A 17,560-nucleotide genomic window follows, 5' to 3' on the forward strand; every position below is an offset into this window, starting at 1 on the left:
TAATAACTGATCGTCGTTCATGTAAACATATTAATTCCACAAGGTCATGCAAACAAGAGAGACCAAACAAAATAAATCAATCATAACGTGTTCCACTGGAGGTGCACTGTACAGATCGCGCTGAGGGCTCAGACTCAGATCCCTCTGAGGTCGGGGGGGGGGGGGGGAGGTAGGTAATAAAGTTCAGTTATTTAAGTTGTTTATAAGCCCTTAGTTAAGGATAAACTAATCGTTACCAAAACATATATGGATATTAGTAGATGACCAATAAGTGCTCATGTCCAATATCTGGGGTGGAAAATCCCACTTTTGATGTCACTAGAGGGTCAATTTCAACATGACTTGCAAACGCTAAATACAGCTGGTGGTAAATAGGGGCTGTTTAACATAGTTAGTAACAATGATTTGTTGATGATTAGTTCAGTTAACCAAAGGCTTATAGATGACTCGTGACTGATCGTTATATTAAGAGTTACCGGGCGGTCTCATGGGCCAGTCTCCGTGACCGAGTCATATAGCAACCATCAGACTCATTCTCGCACTCTGAGGTCCATTCGGATCTTAGTTTGAGCCTCTGCCAAATGAAAATAAAAACATTACATCCCTCTTTGATATTCATAAAAGTTGCTACCCCCTCCCCACCCCTACTGAAGCATGCAGTCACTTGGCGTAGGCGGAAGCTCTCCTCACAAACCCAGTCCGAAGCGTTCCTCGTAATTTCAACTTTCCAACATGTCTGCTGAGTTGCACAGATTAAAACAACAAAGGGCTAAGCGGATTATAAAATCTTCAGTATAACACAAGAGGGGGAAAAAAAGGGGCAAGTGCCGTTAACTTAATCCAACATGGCCGCGATACTTCTGTCGCCTACACAGGAAGACTCTGAGTCTGACTGAGTCGGTTTGGTTAAGGCCCGGGCAGTCTGTCACGTTCGGAGCAGAGCCTCCGGTCAGCTGGGCGCGGAGCCAACATGAATAGAGTTGGATGGAACTCATACAGGACATGAAAGAACTATTGTGTGGAAGAAAGAAAATGGGGGAAAAACCTCACATCAGCGGTGGCTATTTAGGCCAGACTTTGTGTGAGGCGGGGTCAACCACGGACGCGACAAACTCAGCTTAATGTTCCGATCGGGATACCATCTATGTACTCTCAATGACTTGTTAATATTAATTCAGCATGGAACAGATGTTCATGTTGCCCGGACGTTTTTGCGAGGAGGGTTTTTTGGACAAGCCTGCTCCTAAGCACACTTTAGCATAGAGCTGCTGGGCTGCGCCCGCGTTGGGGGGACAGGGGGATTATCTGGCACTGGGCACTGCCTGGTAGCTCAGTACCGTCATGGTGGGCAGCAAGGGTGTCGGCGATGGGACAGGAGGCCAGGGAGGGGGGGGGGGGGGGGGGGGGAGGGGGGGTCTCAGACGCGGCTGGCCGGCCTGCAGCAGTAGGTACAGCTTCTCAGACTGTCCCGGTCCACGCTGCCATCCGCGCTACCACGGCGACCGTCCTCGTAGTGGGACACTGGAGGAGGGAGGGAGGGAGGGGGAGAGAGGGGGAGGGGGGAGAGAGAGAGAGAGGGGGATGAAGAGAGAGAGGGAGGGAGAGAGAGGGGGAGGGGGGAGAGAGAGAGAGAGAGAGGGGGATGAAAAGAGAGAGGGAGGGAGAGAGTGAGGGGGAGGGTGGGAGAGAGAGAGAGGGGGAGGGAGGGAGAGAAGAGGGAGGGAGCGAGAGAGGGGGAGGGAGGGAGAGAGATACAGAGAGGGAAAAGGGAGGGGGGACAGAGAGACAGAGAGAGAGAGAAAGAGAGAGAGAGAGAGAGAGAGAGAGAGAGAGAGAGAGAGAGAGAGAGAGAGAGAGAGAGAGAGAGAGAGAGAGAGGGAGAGAGAGACAGAGAGATGAGGGACTATCAACAAAGGAAAATTGTGTGTGTGTGTGTGTGTGTGTGTGCTTCTGTGTCTGTGAGTCATGTTGCATACTTAGTCAGTCAGGGTATTTGACCTGGCCCCCGGTCAAAGGGTTCTAGGTTCAAACCCAACTCTATGCCCTCTGCCTGTAGGCCTCCTAACCCAACCTGCCCACTAATGAGATTCCTCCCTAGAAACAAAACCCTTCATAAAAGACTCAATACAAAAGGAGACTCACAACTCTCTTGCTCTGCGTGGACTACATCTTCCTCTTCATCCTCCTCCTCCTGGGGCAGCATGAGGGCGTGGCAGGGGCTGGTGGGCGTGGTCTGACTGGGCCCGTCCACGTTGGTGGTCAGCTGCAGCCGCCGCATGTGCCTTACCACCGCCGTGGCATTGAAGGCTTGCTGGGGGGGAGGACAGAGAGAGAGAGAGAGAGAGAGACAGAGAGAGAGAGAGAGAGAGAGAGAGAGAGAGAGAGAGAGAGAGAGAGAGAGAGAGAGAGAGAGAGACAGAGTGAGAGAGAGAGAGAGAGAGAGAGAGAGAGAGAGAGAGAGAGAGAGAGAGAGAGAGAGAGAGAGGGAGAGGGAGAGGGAGAGAGAGAGAGACTCAGATGACCGGATCCTGTCACAAAGGTTTAATACCATCTGAGCCTGTACCGCAACACGACATACTCAGAAGTAAATCAGGGTTCTGCTTTTGAATGAAACGTTATGTCTGCACTGGCATCTTTGTCCACTTCCTTTTAGACTACATTTATCTTTGACTTTAATCTTTCATAGACTGCGCTTTAGTCATTTCTAAATCTGATTCATGTCTTTGTAAAGCATCCTAAATGGCCATTGTGTGGCTGCTATATAAATGAACTTGCCCTGACCAAATGGACCTTTCCCTAACGTCAGATGTTTGTTTGTGTGTCTCATAGCTTATGGTCTCTTTAAAAGGCACCCACCTTCCACTTGCTTTTAGCAAAGTTCTTTTTGATCTGAGCGCTGACGGACTCGTGGATGTTCTTGTCCAGCGCGGTGTCCCCACAGATCCTGCCGAAGCCCCCACAACATCACAACCAAATCAAAGGGGACAGCACCACAAACCCAACTCACAGATACATAATGCGGAAGTGTGTGAGAAATGGATACAAATGATTGTAGGATGATGTGTGTGTGTGTGTGTGTGTGTGTGTGTGTGTGTGTGTGTGTGTGTGTGTGTGTGTGTGTGTGTGTGTGTGTGTGTGTGTGTGTGTGTGTGTGTGTGTGTGTGTGTGTGTGTGTGTGTTCTACCAAGGATGTTGAAGGGCCAGCTCACACGTATATCTCTTCGAAGGCTCTTTCTCCATCAGGTGACAAATAAAGTCTTTGGCTGCAAAGGCAAAACTATTGATTACATTTTCCACGTATACAGCGACTAATAATCCATCTCTCACAACCCTTTTATGAATGTTTTAACCATCATAACTTAACAGCTACCAGAACAAAGAGTATTTAGTTAGGATCCTCATATTTATGCATCATTTTTATTTTATTATTTTACCAGGAAGGATTAGATGTTGTTGGATAGATGTAAGTGGATTATTCAGGTGGAAAAACAAAGCTAGCAAAAAAAATACCTTTTGGTATAATAATCCACTCGTTATCTCGTATAAGTTTACGTATACTACGGTGTTGTTCGATGTACTTCTTACCTGAATCTGAGATGTCATCCCAGTAAGGAGAGTCAAACTCGTACTCCGCTTTGAGGATCTGCTCAAACAGCTTTGCATCGTTCTCATCATAAAACGGAGGATATCCACATAGTCTGTGTGGGAGTCAACGGAAGGTATATTCAACATGACAAACATCAAATTAATCACTTAACGTGTCAATAAAGTAGTCAAAACCCTACTCACAGAATATAAGAGATCACTCCTATAGACCAGCAATCCACTGCTTTGCTGTAGGGCTTCTGAGCCAGAACCTCTGGTGCTGAAATGAAATTCACACAACAAAACCTATTCACACAGAGAAAACCAACATTCAATTATAATGTACTCATGGCACTCAGCAAGGTTACACTAAACAACCCGTTAGAGTACTTATGAAGTACAGGCTTCACAGCAATAAGAGAACAATCCAGGGTAAAGGAGAGCAGAGAGCGAAATATCCAAGACTTGACGGGCGAGAGTTGAAGCTGCCGTTGACCTGTCTTACCTACATATCCAGGAGTACCGCATGCTGTGGACATCACACTGCCAGAACCCTCTATCTTGGACAGGCCAAAGTCACTGATCATGATTTTGGAGTCTTCATCCATGCTGTAATACAGCAGATTCTCCGGCTAACCAGAAACAGATGAAATATCGGTAAAAGAAAGTGACAGTGAAAGTAAAAGAGATAGAGCGATGATGACCTGCTCTACCTTCAGATCTCGGTGGACTATCCCCATATCATGCAAGTATTTGACTGCGTCCAAGATCTGGTGGATGAGCTGGCTGGCGTCTCTCTCCGTGTAGAAGCCCTTCTCCACGATCCGGTCAAACAGCTCGCCTCCTGAAACACTGCCAGGTTCCACACTCTGTTAGCCATTCACTCATTGGTATAAGTCAGGTACCATTCGTATATCGCAGAGATACACAGCTGAGATGTGTAACAGTAGAGATGTTTAACAGCAGAGATGTGTAACAGCATAGATGTGTAACAGCAGAGGTGTGTAACAGCAGAGATGTGTAACAGCAGAGATGTGTAACAGCAGAGATGTGTAACAGTAGTGATGTGTAACAGCTGAGATGTGTAACAGCAGAGATTTGTAACAGCAGAGTTGTGTTATATTTTACAGCAGAGATGTGTAACAGCAGAGTTGTGTTATGTTTTACAGCAGAGATGTGTAACAGCAGAGATGTGTAATAGCAGAGATGTGTAACAGCAGAGTTGTGTTATGTTTTACAGCAGAGATGTGTTACAGCTGAGATGTGTAACAGCAGAGTTTTGTATGTGTTACAGCTGAGAGGTGTAACAGCAGAGTTGTGTTATGTTTTACAGCAGAGATGTGTAACAGCAGAGTTGTGTTATGTTATACAGCAGAGATGTGTAACAGCAGAGATGTGTTATGTTTGACAGCAGAGATGTGTAACAGCAGAGTTGTGTTATGTTTTACAGCAGAGATGTGTAACAGCAGAGTTGTGTTATGTTTTACAGCAGAGATGTGTTACAGCTGAGATGTGTAACAGCAGAGTTTTGTATGTGTTACAGCTGAGAGGTGTAACAGCAGAGTTGTGTTATGTTTTACAGCAGAGATGTGTAACAGCAGAGATGTGTAACAGCAGAGATGTGTAACAGCAGAGAACAGCTGCAGAGGTGGAACTTACAGCTGCATGACGAGATAAAGGTGGGAGGTGCTTTCGTAGATGTCTTCCAGGGACACAATATTGGTGTGCTGGATTCTATAGAGAATAGACCACCCCAAAATAACATTAAATCTTTCTCAAATTCTAAAGCACCGGGACATCCAACACGCTTCTCGAAAGCCTCCTTATTTCTGTCACCAGGTGGTCGATTTTTCAATCATGAGAGCCGTGCCCATTCTTCCTCCGAACCCCCTCGGTTCAGATACTCAGATCCAACCCACGTTTGATTCTTAACGCCCATGTGGAGCAGCATTCTAGCAGTAGTTTCAGTTCTGAGGATGGATGGACGCACTACACTTGTGGGTAACAGATGAGAGAGAGGCCAGAGTCCCAGTCATCCACTGCTTAAGGAAAAGCCTGTTTCAGACCCCATGGAGGGCTCAAGTCAACGACCGTATGAATGGATACACAGCCATTTATTCCTGCTGTACAACCCAGGCAAGGGAAGCCCTCTTCGCTGCAGATCGGTAGTGAAATACAGTTGATAACACCCTTGTCTCTCACTTATTACACAATCACAACTGAGGAGCTCTCTCTCTATGTGTTTGTCGGTCAATATGTATAATGTATCTATGAATGTATGTATGTTTGTATGAATCTATTCAGCAACTATACATGGCTGTCTGTCGGTCTGTCTGAATGTGTTTGCCTCTACGTCTGTCTCTCTGTATGTCTTTCCTTCTTGATATAAATCCCCACAATAAGGGTCTCAGTATGTTCAACTTTGTCACCAACCCCCCCTTATCATCCGCTTCGTGCGCAGACCCCCCCCCCCCACCGTCTCTCGCTCTTCCTTCAGCGCGCCCGCCGCTGCTGCAGGGAACTCCACACCACATTCCCGCCTCTGTGAGCTGTTGCCCTGGCAACAAGGACACTAAAAATAGGTCCATCTTCTTTACTCCTGACATTTACGCCACTGTTCCACTGTTTCCACTGACACTGTGCATTTAATCAACCACCCCCCCCCCCCCCCTCCTACCCCCCAGTGCATATCTGTACATTGCCCGCGCGTTGCGTCGCTATACGTTAGCCCTGGCCCCCGGCCAGGCGCTGAGGGCGGGACGCGGTGACCTCACCGGTGCAGCACGGCGATCTCGTTCTCGATGTTGTTCTCCTTGCCCTCCAGCGCCTTCTTGGGGATGCACTTGATTGCCACCAGCCGCTGGGTCCCCTTCTCCTCGGCCAGCACCACCTCGGAGAACGCCCCCCTAGGGTGGGGGGGGGGGGGGGGGAGGTTTGGGGAGGCGGGGGTGTTGGTGGTGGAGGTGGGTGAGGGCGGTGAAAGTTGTGGTGAAGGGGGTGGTGGAGGGAGTGGTGGTGTTGGTGGAAGGGGTGGTGGTGGTGGTGTGGGTGATGGAAGAGGGGGAGGTTGGTGGGGTGGGGGTGGGTGATAGTGGCGTTGGTGGTGGGGGTGGTGGTGGTGGTGGAGGTTGTGAGGTGTGGTGGAGGGAGTGGTAGTGGTGGTGTTGATGGAGGGGGTTGAGGTTTCGGGGGTTGTGGAGGACGGGAGATTGATGAGGGGGCATGTGTACACGTTGGACAGAGATGGATAGAGACAGAGAGACAGGCAGAGACAGAGATGGATAGAGACAGAGAGACAGGCAGAGACAGAGATGGAGAGAACAGTCCTTTAAACATACATTGATGGTGGAGGTGTTCAGGTGAGATGTAGGATATATACGATCAGAATGTTCTAACTTTGGCTAAGTTGCGGCAGCGACATTGAACCTATAATATATTCTGGGCTGACCACAGTGTTGTGACTAATGTACATCGTGCACTGCATCTCAGACTTATGCTGGGCTCTTGAAAACCATTTGCCAAGAACTGGTGCCAATGTATTCGTGAAACTATGACAAATTGTGACTAAGTCAACATTGGCAGACACTTTTAACAGAGCGACATTTAAACTAGGCTTAAACTTAATCTAAGCAACTAAGAACGATTTAATTAGCAAGTAATGATGGACGCCATTTCCTCTTTCTCATGGAGACTGGGCATGTGTGTGCGTGTTTGTGTGTGTGTATGTATGTCATGACTCTAAAGGAGGTATTGCGATGAATAATTCAACATGATGATATTACCATAGTGCCGCCCAGACTTTTCAGGGCTAAAAAAAAGGCCTGAGGAGTGAGCCGTCACACGGCCACAAATAGAGAGAGCCGGTATCAACCCCAGCACACCCATAGCCTGCACCATTTGGTAGCCATTCAATAATAGATTGAGTAAATGTAGTGTGGTGGCTTTGAGGACGGCTGGACTGCATTATAGATTATGGGCTGGCGATGATGGGACACAGAGTAAGTTGTGTGTGTGTGTGTTTGTGTGTGTGTGTGTGTGTGTGCTTTCCGTGTGTGGGACAGGTAAACTAAATGCACATGTATGTAAGCTTTGAGTGTTCTCATATCTTGAACGTTGTTGCTGTTTAAAAGCCTTTAGATTAAGTTACAAGACCCATGTCTTGGGCCTACGTCTATAGAATGTAAACATACTCACGCGTCACGCATACTCTAACTTTGCGTGACGGCTCTTAGGATAAACATGAAGCATAAAACGAACTAACTTTGCTGTGTAAATAAAACACAGCCAAGTGGTTCATCTAAACACGTTTTAAGCTCAATGTCAACGTCCTTCCCGCTAGGATGAAGTTGGAGGTGCACCCATCTATTAGGTGACATCATATTTTGTCACCTGGGGGCTTAATCCATTATCTTGAACCATATACAATGATACATGTATGGTATGAAATGTCATCTGTGTACCAATTTAGTACTTCAGAGTATGGCTGTATTCTTTGTTTGTGGATGTAACTATGGGAACCTGTGTGTAGGAGCTCCTCATTTGACCTCTTTTGACCCACAAATGAAATGCAAACGCTGGTGTTCTGGTTGGCTGTCAAAACCCCCTTGGTGCAAGGTCAGGGTGGATCTGGTTAGCAGACGGGCCTAGGGGACATACTGGAATATTGAACCGCCTAGACTTCTGGTTACCTGATTGAATTATCGATCACTATAACAGTGCCCAAAAGGTAGACCTACTCTTTCCAGGCATATATTTAAGCACTTTTGTCCCCTATGGAGCCGTGAGCTCAGCCCTGCTGTCTAGAGACACCGTTGGATAAGGGAGCAGAATTCTCGCTCGATGCCTGTTGTGCTTTGAATCGCTATCAATACTTCATTATTACGCTCCTTATCAGCAACGAATGGGGAGCCAAACACTCTCTCGGACACACACACAAACACAAACACACACACACACACACACACACACACACACACACACACACACACACACACACACACACACACACACACACAAACACACAAACAAGCACTTTTCCCACCAGCGCGCAAAGCGTACAGCGGAAGTGGACTTAAAATCTGCTCCTCGAAAATACTTCAGATCCGCTCCCATGTTAACCAAGGAGCATGAGTAGACACCAGAGAATACAACCACGTCCGCTCACTAACATGGGAGTGGATTGTCAGCATTTTTTGTCTGCTGCTGGCTTTGTGCTCTGCGGGGAAAAGGGCTTTGGCATCAAAACATGGGAGGTGTGCGTTTGTGCATTCTTCGTGTTGGCGCGTGCCTTCAGGAGTCGGGATAATAGTCTGGAACCTCTCAGTTCATTTTTTATTTCTAAGGGGTGTTATCAAAGGACGTAGTTCACAATGACCCCGGACTCAATTAGAGGAACTAAGACTAATCAGAAGCCCGAAACACATCAGCAACAGCCATCTTGGTTGATTATGAAACTACTACTCAGTGAAGTCATCGTTACAAATTTGCCCCGTCTTAGATAAGCAGCTGAACCATAGGGGGGCCAGATGCATATGCCTGAACAAATGAAACATGAGTTCTCAGAATCGCCTGGTTCCCAGGCTAGTAAAATCCTATGTCATCGCTAGTCTCCAGCTTGTGAACGTTCCACTCTGCTCCGGACACACGTTGCGTCCTTTTGGTGACCTCGAAGTGCGTTTTTCGAGGCCCTTTGACATCGCAGCAAAAGTGTGCGAGGTGTGTGTGGACGTCTGGAGCTCCTTCTGGTCTCCGATGTCGGCCGAGCCCGAGAGAAGGTTAAGCTTCTCGAAACGCTTTTTCCAAACGACTCAAATCGTATGATTGCAGACCATTTGCAACAGCGCCACCCATGGAAAAAGGCCCAACCCAGAAGCAACCGGGTATTCGATGGCATCTAAGAGGCCTCACCACCAATTTGTCGGGTTTTGCATTTTCAACCACGAATCCAAAAAATATTAAGCTGTTAAAATACATTCATACAAAAACCCACGCAATCACGGCGCGTGCTCCGCATCCTGGTAGCAGTGTTCCACCGGGCCTGGGGCCTGTGCATCCAACGCTGTCCTCATGCTCAGCCAAGCGGCCGCTACACGTGATAGGAGCGTCAGCGTGATAAGGCTCTCGTTCCGTTGGCCCAAGCCGCTCAGCTTTTAATCGGCTGCCTTTGAAGAGGTCTTAGGAGAACCCTAACGACACGGCTGCCCCACTCTGCACCGAGCCGGACGGCGCTGATTGAAACGACCCCGGAGGTCAGCTCCTCTCTGACCCTCTGTTATCCATCGTTAATAAGAATCCATAGAGCCCTAACGATCCGTACACACATCCGTCACAAGGCCAAGGAGACAACCACACATACACACACAGACAAACACACACACACATATAGCCAATCTATGAGATCAATAATCTTTGACAGGATACTGTTATTGTTTTAAAGTATAAGACGGGGACGTTGAGTGTGAACCATGATGCACAGCGCATGAAAAGACACAGCGCCTGGGGTTCGCATAGGCAGCCGGAGTAACAGGATGACTGACAGTGAGTAATATAAGCTAGAGGGGGAGGGGGGCATGTCTAGCATGTTTGCGAGTGAGGTCGTACAGCAGCAACACACGCAACTCAGTCAAGTGCACACACGTACACAAACACATCTAAATCGTCTTCATGCAAACGCACACACACACACGCACTGCAAGTCTCACACACGCATACCGCCAGTCTCTCTCTCACACACACACACACTCCCACACAGACACACACACTGTTGCCACAAGACACGTTGTAATTAAGCATCCAGCGGCGTGTTTCTCCTTGGAGACTGAGCAGTGGAGTGGAGAGAGACCCTCTGTGGGTCTGCCGGGGGTGAGGGGGGGGGGAGGAGTGGGAGGTTCTGTGTGTGAAGCCAGAGCGATGCGACCCAGTCAGTGTTGGCGATGCGTGCATACGTTTTGTCCTCATTTTAGACACGGCAAGACAAAGGTTTGTCTCAGTCCAAAGTGTGCCTACTCCATGAGGCGAATGTGTTTAAAAACCAACGGTTGGTTTATAAACTATGCACCGGTAGAATCTCGGTAAAAATATGCTTCACCCTGTTATGTCGATAACGAAAACCCACGCGAACACATCACATGTTTCCTCCCTCTACTGAGTCTGGTGGGTCTCCGGCTGGCGGGTTGGACGACATGTTTGCTGGGATTCTAATTGCTGTGTATGATTTCCTTGGTGCGGCAGAATGCAGAGTGGGCGGGCCTTTCCACCCCGCGCGGGTGGAGAGTAGCATCCATCACTCGATTGATTTGGCTGCCTGCAGGTGCACACTTCCAGCTCAAAGCACCCTTCTTATAGCCTAATTCGTTGTATGACTCTGTGTGTGTGTGTGTGTGTGTGTGTGTGTGTGTGTGTGTGTGTGTGTGTGTGTGTGTGTGTGTGTGTGTGTGTGTGTGTTGTGTGTGTGTGTGTGTGTGTGTGTGTGTGTGTGTTTGTGTGTGTGTGTGTCTGTTTGTGTATGTGTGTGTTTGCATGTGTGTGCGTGGGTGCGTGTGTGTTTTTGTGTGTGTGTGTGCGGGCGTGCAGGTGCAGCACTTACCGCAGACACCCTATCCCTACTTTTAGTGTAATTGATCCTAATATATCCGACGGTTGTTAAATATATCAAGATCAAAAGAAAATAACAAAGCTATTGTTATTGTGATTGTGGAGTGGGAAGTGTGGGCCAAAAACAGTGTTATTGTATTTCTGTGTTGAAACCAGCAAGGGCAAATATCCAACATCGCTGGAGCCCTTAAGCACACCCTGCTAGTGTTATTAGCAGGCCACTTCTTAATACAGAAAATAAATTCTAGTTTACATTGGCATTTGTGTAACTAGGATTCATCCATTAAGATTTGTGGGCCAGCTCCCGCCCCCAGTATTATGAATGTATAAACTTAGGTATTGGATCACAATGTTCGACATATGTGAATGTGTTCGATCTACAGCCATGTTCAGACCTCTCTAGACCCTTGGAGCTATAGGGAGAGGTCCTGTTTACAGGACCTGAAACAACTCCCCTGCTTGGACCCTGAAAGTATTTTGCTGACAATAAGAAATGGTGCGGTGGTTTGGCTACTTATTGATGCTAAATATAATACAGATACATCAAAATGTACGTTGAGATGAAGGATTTGATTATCATAGTGCCCGGCGTGGAAAAATTCAGGTTAAAATTCAAAACCAAAGGGACGGAAAAGCTTAGGCATACAAGAAACCGCATTGAGAACAAGATTACTTTAATAAAATGCTCATATTTACGTCTATCGATTGCTTAAGCCAACGTAACACATTGCTTTTACTCTTACAATCCATTAAGCACTCTACTGGGGCCCTTAAACTATCCTGAGACAAGAGATGGATTGAAGCCAACATCAAGATCTTCCTAAGCCTACCTCCCAACATTCTGCAAAGATACTCTTTGTAAACCAATATGGTTAGATCATAACACCCATTTACCAAAAGCTAATGAGATACAATGATTTGCATATTGGCCTGAATTTAGTTTTTTTCTGTTGGCTTAACCCATTGGCGCCGGATGCTGCGTAGCGCAGCATAGCCCCTCCTGCCGGTTGCTGCGTAGCGCAACATAGGCTTTCCTGCCGGTTGCTGCGTAGCGCAGCATTTTGTACACGTGCTGTTTTCATGACGAATGCAGCATATAACTCACTCTGGTTGGTTAAAAATACACATGGGGTGGGTCTTAAGGCTTTGGTAAAGATCAGGAGACCACCAAAACGAACTTTGGTTGGCTGAAAATCACGTCAATCAATCATATAGCCACGCGATATTCTATGTTTGTTTTTAGCGACGCGTCTAGCTGGCGACCGAGAAGTAGCAATGAACATGGAGGATTTTGATAGCGATGGCAGTGATATTGTCATAGAATTCAAGGGATTTGAGTATGAGAATGAGGACGAGAATGATTTTGTGCCGGTTGATCCACTGGATCGGGCACAGAAGTGGGAATTTTTGGACACCGAAGGAGAGGAGGAGGATGACTTTCGGGGATTCCAGGTGGACTGGAGAACCGGCAATTACCAGCCTCGGAAAACAAAGACATTCTCTCGCACACCGGGGGTGAAACAACCGATCCCCTTGGATGCTAGCCCACTCGATGTGTTTTCCAGGATCTTTACCGATCAGCTGTGGGACACGTTATTGACCGAAACGAATCCGTACGCGCAACAGGTACGAGCTCAGACCCCCACGACCTCAAGTGGACCCCGGTCCCGAGAACAGAAATGAAAACAATCCTCGGGCTGTGTCTTTGCTTTGGAATTTTAAAGCTACCAGCACGCCGCGATTACTGGAGGCAAACTAAGTGGCTCTACCAAACAAATGTCAAGGGACCGTTTCGACATGATCTGGAGGTAAATATTTATGTTTTCTTTTCTTGTGCTCTCTTCCGAGTTCCATTCTCTTCTCTTAGAAAACGGAATGGCCAGTAATGATAGTGGTGCTATAGCCAATTACTAATGGTGATGATGGTTGATATTGAATAAATACAATGATGTTAGTTATAAATACAATAATGGAATAATGAATAAATAGTAATACAATTATGAATATAAATACTATAAATAACATAATCCAAATAAACACAATGATGGAAATAAATGTCAGGCTCAAATTCTTTGTCATATATGCATTTTCAGATATCTCCATCTAGAAGATAACTTGGACCCTGCCTTGGATAAATCCGATAAGCTGTGGAAGATCCTGCGGTTCATGGACTCCTCTTTGCATCAGTTCCAGGCCCTCTATTAGGTCAATGGGTTTGTGAGCGTGGATGAGTCCATGGTAAAATACAAGGGACGCCTTGCCTTCCGGCAGTACCTCCCCATGAAGCCGGTGAAGTGGGGGATAAAGGTGTGGGTCATGGCAGAGAGCAATACAGGCTACGTAAACAATTTTCAAGTTTACACAGGGGCCATTGCAGGCAAGACCGAGACAGGCCCTGGCTTACCGATTGTGTCATACCTGGCTAAACCGTATTTTGGGTCAAACTTGTGTGTTTACATGGACAACTTTTAACCAGCGTGAAGTTGTTGCTGGATCTGCAGGTCAGGGGTGTGCCTTTACAATACTTTGGTTAAAATGTTATTTGTTGTATTTTATACCATTGATTTATACTGTTTCTTTTCTCTTAATCTTGTTTTGAGAATGTTTTTTAAATGTTGCTGTTATGGTTGTGCTCAGGGAGCATGTTTTAATAAAACCTGTAGTTCTTACCTTTTAAAATGCTTTTTTATTTCATGTTTCTAGGTGCTCCAGAGGCTTAGATATTAAGGTTTATGTAGACGTTGACAATTCTTACTATTTTTCTCAGAAAAACCTCAGGAAATGAGGTTCTTTTTCCTAGAATAGCATAGGATTTTAGCAGGCGTTTTAGCAGGCGTTTAGGCATAAATGGGTTAAAGTAGTACTTACATTTTCATAATTCTAGAAGGGAAAGGGATGCAAAGTAAGCGACAGAAATTAAAAGATTGATTCAACAACACACTGTTAGATTCTCCTTGAGCTTGTCTCATTTTAGTTTTTAGTTAAAGGTCAATTCTACGTGGTTAATTGATACAAGTTAGTGTAGTTTAGTTCTGGCTGCTTTGACAGTTGAAAGTTGGATATTGCGCACAATATTTTTTGTTTTTATATATTAAACCCCTGATTAGCCTTAGCCTGTACCTCTGAAATGGGACGAAGATATGGAACAAACCAGGCATAACGTTTTCTCTCTTACTCATCATTATTTTTGGTTAACCTTGCAAGCCATATTTTAACTGCACTTCTACTAGCATAATTGTGGATGTGACAAATGAATGTTGATAAAACCCAGACTGAATGACCTTTACAGGCTTCAGTAAAAAGCAACATGGACTTAAGTCAAACAAATACCGGGACAGTATTAATATTAGGATTGATCTGCTACCTGGAGAACACTTTGTTACTGTGACTGGGCTGAGGTGGAATAGCAAGGATTAGTGGGATCCCTGGATAATATTTCAACATAAATCAATTATAAGACACTGGGTCGTAGGATAAAGCTATTGGGTAATCTCATAAGGAGCTTTCAGTCAACACATTCATTCGGCCTTCTGCTAGGTCTGGCTACTCACAAAGACAGGAGGGAACAGAAGGTTTGATAAGGCAAAGAACTATCCTGTTCAGGCTAGTCCCCTGAACTCCATTAGATGTCACTACCCCTATGTCGTAAGGTTGTACTTTACGCTAATATTTGAATGCTCATATAATTATGTCATGCAGGTAGGCTAACATCACCAGACCCATTCACAAACGCGCATTAGTCTGGAACCTCTCAGTTCATTTTTTTATTTCTTTTTTTATTTCAGCATAATGAAGGGATGCAAACCAAATTGCCTCTGGATGCAATGGATAGAACTACAACCAATCAGAGGAAAGAAACGTGTGACACATCTGCGGCAGCCACCATGGTTGTTAATGCAAATGCCTCCACGGCGATCCAATAGGGCGCTCCGCTGTAAAGACCCATCTGATATGAGATAAACGGCTGTGATTGGCTCAACCCGGGCCAGGGCTGCTGGAAAACGAACTGAATTGGAGGGGGGCTAGATACATACGCCAGAGCAAATAAAACATGAGCTTGAAGATTCATCCGCTTTCCCGGCTGTGAATCAAGTGGTAAAATAGTAGCTTAACACATGCTATAAACTCTTCAAACATGTATAGTTTATAAACAACAAACAAAATTGCAACTTCGAAATGATGTATTTCCATCCAACACCATTCAGTGTTATGTGGTGTGTTTGACTAAAATGTCTATCAGCGTCATCTATTAGATGACGCAATCACTATTGAACTGCTCCACGCTATGTCACCTTGGTGTAATGAATCAGTGTTGAGGAGGTATTTTAGCTACCTGAACACACACTCTGCTGGGAATACAAGAGGTGGCCCCCAGGTCTTACGGGCAAGTCTCCAAGGGGCCCCCACGCGGTGCGGTAGGTCCACCTTTATATTTTGTAGGTGACCCCTTGTCTCCATCCCATCCGGGCAAGAAATGATGTTCAGAAATGTCGATGACAGGGTTTTAAGACGGTCACCCAGAGCTGCGTTTGTACTAGTAACACAGTTATGTCGTATCTATAGATGTATTCATTGAAAGACCTTTCTTTTTTTTTTTGTGAAAACTGAGTTTTGCTTTCTTATTTCGTTTTTTTTCTATACTGTCACAGATAAACTTCCAACATGGTGTGACACAGTAAAAGGGAAAACAAAAAACATCAAACGGGTTACTCACGTCCCCAGCACTTCTTTAAAATCATAATGTTCTTTGATGTCTGTCGTCTTCTTCTTCCACCCAGTGCCGTCCTCTACAAGAGGCATCCTATAAAGTGGTGGTTCTGTCGCCCCAGAACTGCAAAGAGTGAGCGAGGGTGAGACAAGGATCCGAGTCACTGGGCTTTTATGATCCTATCATGAGTTAGCACATAAAAACCCAACCAAAGTGTCCCTGATAAAACTGGTCCAACAAACTATATTGGAGGGCACGGGGGAAGGTTGAAATCACTAATAACAGCATTTGGGGAACATAGGGTAAGAATTGAAACACATGATGTGTATGTGATGTTGGCTTTTGATGTTTACTTCCTGATGACATTGCTATAGTAAAGCCCCTTGTGGTTAGAGATATCTATTTACGCATTTTAAAATGCTTGATTAATAGGCCTAGCTGAACAATATGACAGGTGAAACATAGACATATGACATAAACATCTCCTTTTAACCTCAGGGAAGTAGGAAATAAGATTCTCCAATCTGTATATGGATATAAAATAGTAGGCTACAGGCATCCGTTCAGTAAACCAGTTCATATTAAATTAGGCTTTGGTCTCAAGATTCATGTTGTCGAATTTTATAGGTTACTATTACAATATCGGCCAACATTATGGGCCAGTGGAGAAAAAATGCTCGACTTCAAATAAATCGTTTTACAAGGGCATCGCTGAGTTTAAGATTTGACCCACACAACATTTCCTTTTGTGCAAGTGACTTGAATGCATAGGGCAGCTCTGGTTAAGGTACAGATGTGCCTTTGTGAGTTGGAAACAGCCGATATCAATTCATTGCCCCTCTACAATTGCAATTCATAAGCACGTATACGAGCCTTGCCCGTCAGTTCAATGTGCGATGCCCGAGAGGTTGTGTGTAGCGTGCAGGGATGCTGTCGCTATGATCTTCCGTCCAGGAGGACAAGCATGCAGAACCGGCGATGAGGGGATTTTTCCTAATGCAAAAGCAGCCCGTGAATATATGTTCAAAAAACCCCAAAATACCGTTCCCAAACATAAACCTACCTTTATGACGATCTGTCAAAACGTTTTGGTCTGCTTCCCCCTCTGCTCTGCGCTGTGGTGCTGTATGGTGGTTGGTGAGGTTGGTGTGCTAGTGGTGCGCAGCACTGGATAGGTGCAGATCCTTTTTCTTTTTTTTTTACGTCAGGGAAATCGTACGTCCACAAGCTTAGCGCAATCTCCAAAAACAGCAGCCCCTAAATCCCGCTGCCACCACCGCCACCAGCAGTCACTCAATCATCAGTCAAGGTACATAATTGGGCTGGTCTCTGTAGGTGCGTGTCTTAGGAAAAGACTGTTGTAGTAGGGCAACCTATGTGGCCTATGATTGGGAGGCAGCATCTTCTATTATGTAACACAGATAATTACTCGTTATAATGTAATCGCTGTTGTTTTTGACTGAGCAAATTTGATTTGACTGTCATTCTGACGGACAAAATCTATCTATCTATCTATCTATCTATCTATCTATCTATCTATCTATCTATCTATCTGTCTATCTGTCTGTCTGTCTGTCTGTCTGTCTGTCTGTCTGTCTGTCTGTCTGTCTGTCTATCTATCTATCTATCTATCTATCTATCTATCTATCTATCTATCTATCTATCTATAGAATG

The 17,560-nt window shown here is 45.7% G+C and overlaps 1 protein-coding gene across 1 annotated transcript; it reads right to left on the reverse strand.

Annotated features, from left to right (window-relative positions):
- Positions 1-1,389: 1,389 nt before the first annotated feature.
- Positions 1,390-17,254, reverse strand: camk1a (calcium/calmodulin-dependent protein kinase Ia). The gene is made up of 12 exons (XM_030375764.1): positions 16,950-17,254; positions 15,893-16,009; positions 6,360-6,491; positions 5,245-5,319; positions 4,299-4,437; positions 4,091-4,217; positions 3,790-3,865; positions 3,586-3,698; positions 3,185-3,263; positions 2,857-2,944; positions 2,143-2,311; positions 1,390-1,521 (listed from the first exon to the last, which is right to left on the reverse strand). Exons 2-12 carry the CDS (start codon positions 15,976-15,978, stop codon positions 1,418-1,420), a joined length of 1,188 nt encoding a protein of 395 aa, XP_030231624.1. The 5' UTR covers positions 15,979-16,009; positions 16,950-17,254; the 3' UTR covers positions 1,390-1,417.
- Positions 17,255-17,560: the final 306 nt, after the last annotated feature.

The sequence above is a fragment of the Gadus morhua genome, chromosome 13, assembly GCF_902167405.1.
Source record: "Gadus morhua chromosome 13, gadMor3.0, whole genome shotgun sequence".
NCBI lineage: Eukaryota > Metazoa > Chordata > Actinopteri > Gadiformes > Gadidae > Gadus > Gadus morhua.